The sequence below is a fragment of the Myotis brandtii genome, unplaced genomic scaffold (assembly GCF_000412655.1).
Source record: "Myotis brandtii unplaced genomic scaffold, ASM41265v1 scaffold1102, whole genome shotgun sequence".
Classification (NCBI taxonomy): Eukaryota; Metazoa; Chordata; class Mammalia; order Chiroptera; family Vespertilionidae; genus Myotis; species Myotis brandtii.
The window spans coordinates 862,161-865,743 of NW_005353757.1; the positions used below are offsets into that span (position 1 = coordinate 862,161).

The 3,583-nt window shown below is 37.3% G+C and overlaps 1 protein-coding gene across 4 annotated transcripts in view; it reads left to right on the forward strand.

Annotated features, from left to right (window-relative positions):
* TCEA1 (transcription elongation factor A (SII), 1) overlaps window positions 1-3,036 on the forward strand; it is a 40,573-nt gene extending 37,537 nt beyond the window's left edge. For all 4 annotated transcript variants that reach the window (XM_014543898.1, XM_014543892.1, XM_005857308.2 and 1 more), the window contains 2 exons: window positions 816-887; window positions 3,014-3,036. In XM_014543898.1, coding sequence (XP_014399384.1) covers window positions 816-887; window positions 3,014-3,022 — 81 coding nt within the window. In that variant the 3' untranslated portion in view covers window positions 3,023-3,036. The remainder of the gene's footprint in view (window positions 1-815; window positions 888-3,013) is intronic.
* Window positions 3,037-3,583: the final 547 nt, after the last annotated feature.

The window sequence follows — 3,583 nt, forward strand, 5'->3', positions numbered from 1 at the left end:
GGCACCCGCTTGCCTTGGCCCCAGCCCCCACCCGACCCAGATCGCACACGGGGGTGGGCCCTGTGTCTCCAGTGGGCGGGGGAGGGCTCCGGTGCAGTGATCAGCACCGCTTGCCTTGGCCCCAGCCCCCGGAAGACCCCATGGCAAACGGGGGGCCTGGATGGTGGCTTACGCTGTCCTACCCTGCCTTCAATATGCAAATTAGCCGCCATCTTTGTTGGCGGTTAACCGTCAACTTAGCTAGCAGTTAATTTGCTTATCGCCCTGATTAGCCAATGGGAAGGGTAGCGGTCGTACGCTAATTACCATGTTTCTCTTTTATTAGATTAGATATGCACTAGAGGCCCGGTGCATGAAATTCATGCACTTGTGGGGGAGGGCATTCCTCAACCCAGCCTGCGCCCTCTTGCAATCTGGGAGCCCTCGGAGGATGTTCGACTGACAGCTTAGGCCCACTCTCCTAAGCTGGCAGTTGGACATCCTTAGCACTGCTGTGGAGGCATGAGAGGCTCCTGCCACTGCCGCTGCACTTGCCAGCTATGAGCCCAGTTTTGGCTGAGTGGCCCTCCCCCTGTGGGAGCACACTGACCACCAGGGGGCAGCTCCTGCATTGAGCGTCTGCCCCCTGGTGGTCAATGCATGTCATAGCGATGGGTCGTTCTGCCGTTTGGTCGATTTGCATATTAGCCTTTTATTATATAGGATTTTGTCTTACCATTGTGGTTATTATATATTTTCATGTAGAATGTTCGTATTTAGGTTAAACTTTTTATAGTATTGTAAAAAGTAATATTTTTCACTTGATTTTGCTGCAGGTACAAACTCGAAGTGCTGATGAACCGATGACAACATTTGTTGTCTGCAATGAATGTGGAAATCGATGGAAGGTATGGCGCCTTCTTGGATTCATATTTTACTCATGTATAATAGAATGATTTCTTCAGGTCTTTTCATAATCCTATGTAGATACCTAAATATATACATATGCTCACACTGTTTAGTACTATGGGAGTCTATGACTAACCATTTGTAATGGAATATACTACTTTGTACTCTGTTAGAAATAAAGAATCTTAACTTTCCTACCTTCATTTTGTTTTGGTTCAGGAATAACATGATTGAGGTTTATATGTTTGGTTACTGTATCTTAGTCCTGTATATACTATACTCATTCATTTGCTTCCACTTTTGTACTCCAGAAAATTTGTTCATATGTATTATTTCTCTTCATAGATTTTGTTTCTGAAAAAATTACTTAGTTGAATCCAGTCTAATGGTTTTAGTGTTATTTTAGGAATTACAGATGAGCACTGTCATGGTTTGGTAGGGTTTTTACTAAGCCTTCATATTGCCTATATATATACTCTTGAATTAGCCCCACACCAGCAAGTTTATGTTACTTAAATGATTCATGCTTGAGTGATTTTTGCGAGCCACAATAATATAATTTAAAATTGGGAGAAGAATTGCAGATTCGTCCTAAGATCATTTTATTGTTGTAGACATGAAGATGTTAGGGTATGGGATTGGCAAGGTTCACATAGTAGGAATATAATCTTTGGAGCCAAATAGGTTTATAGTTCCTTTGCCACTTACTCTTACTGAACTAATATTTTATCATATATTAAATGTAAATAATACCTACATTAAAGGTTGTGGTGAGGAGTAAAGGTAATATATTTAAAGTGCCTGATAATTGTTGGTGTTCCAAAAATACTGACTGCTTGTATTAATTTTTGTGAGGTTGGTACAAGATTTTTGTTGTTATACTTACATAGACATTTAAGTCTAATGTTTATTTTTAATTATTCACATAAAGCATTTTAAGGTTAAAGCATTTTCTGAAACTCAGAAGTGAATTAAAAGCCAGACAGTGGGGGAATATCCTCTACAAATATGGAATGGGACTTTGGCCCTAGACACTATTTTAGGGGTTTAGACCAATACCCATTTTTTTATATACAAAGATTTAATTCTGAGCTGAGAAAGTTACTCGTATTGAGAGTTTCTTCATGGTTTGAAATAGTGTCTCCTATCCTGAGTTGGCAGAGCTAAGAGGGATATTCCCTTTTTTTTTTTCCAATCCTATTGAGCAAATCTGGCTTTTCCAGATAACTCTCTTAGATTTCTTTTGTATGATGGAGTATTTTTATTAGTAGTAGTAATATTGGGGTTTATAACGGTTTGTTTTGAATACAAGCAGTTTGCAACATAAGTTCTGACATAGTACCTATTGGATTTAACAAAGTATATTTTAATATAAAAACTGATGCTATGATGGCTACTCTAGAAGTTCTAATTTGGAATTAATGTTTTTAACCTGAAAACATTAAGAAGATAGGTTCTTTTTATTATTATTTTTAAAATAAATTTATGGGTGTAATAGTAATCAGTATGTGTGTGTGTATATATGTGTGTGTGTGTGAATGGAGGAGGGCGAGAAGAGATTAACCAAAGATCTTATATGCATACTAGAGGCCAGGTGCATGGATTTGGGCACCGGTGGAGTCCCTCGGCCTGGCCTGCGGGGATCGGGCCAAAACCAGCAGTCCGACATCCCCCAAGGGGTCCTGGATTGTGAGAGGGTACAGGTGAGGCCAGTGCACGAATCCATGCACCAGGCCTCTAGTAATATATAATACATCATCTGTATAGTGTGCTCACTACCCAAAGTCTAGTCTCCTCTATCATCATATATTTGACCCACAATACCCTTTACATCCTCCTCCAAACCCCCTTCTTTGGAACCTACCATACTGTTGTCTGTGTCTAAAAGAGAGGTTCTTGATTTTTTAAAATTTTATGCTACTTTAGTTATATATTTCTACTAATTCTAAGTTGGAGAAGTCAAACACTTAAGAAAGGTGATTATTTATATCTGAAAAATATGGCATCTTTTTAAAAAAAATCTCTTTCTTAGCAATATAAAGTGTATGCTGTGTTAAGTGGGAGAAGGGATACACCCTATTGTCTTATTTAATGGTCTTACAAAATATTTCTTCTTTTTTGACAGTTCTGTTGAGTTGGAAGAACTGGGAAAATGTCTGGACCATTGAGAAAATGGATTTTGTAACTGGCTTTAAAACTAGGCCAAGGAAGTAGTTTTTCTGCAAATCAGATTTTTAAAGAAAATGCATCCCTTGGGTTAGTCTTTGTTTTTGACATAGTATCATCCTTTCTTAAATGCCCGTAGTTTCAGATCAGTAGGGAGACTACATAATAATTATATGGTATCTATTTCAATTTTTTTTTTCATTTTTATAAGTAATTGATATTAAATTTTTGGCAATTTATTTTTACCTTTTTTTCCTTCTTAAAGGAAAATTACCTTAACTTTTTTACAGTCTGAAACAAACACAGTAGAAATGTTATTCTTCTCAGTTAATACATAAATGAAAATTACATTTTTTCTTTATTGGCATGTACCTGCAAATATTAAAGGAGGAGAAGGGTAATATAATTGTAAGTTTATTAAATGTGGTGTATACTTGACTAGCTTCTCTAAATTGTACATAATATTTGAACTAGCATATGAAATTGTTTTTAATTATTATATTCACAAGTCTGGGATAATTAGATACTA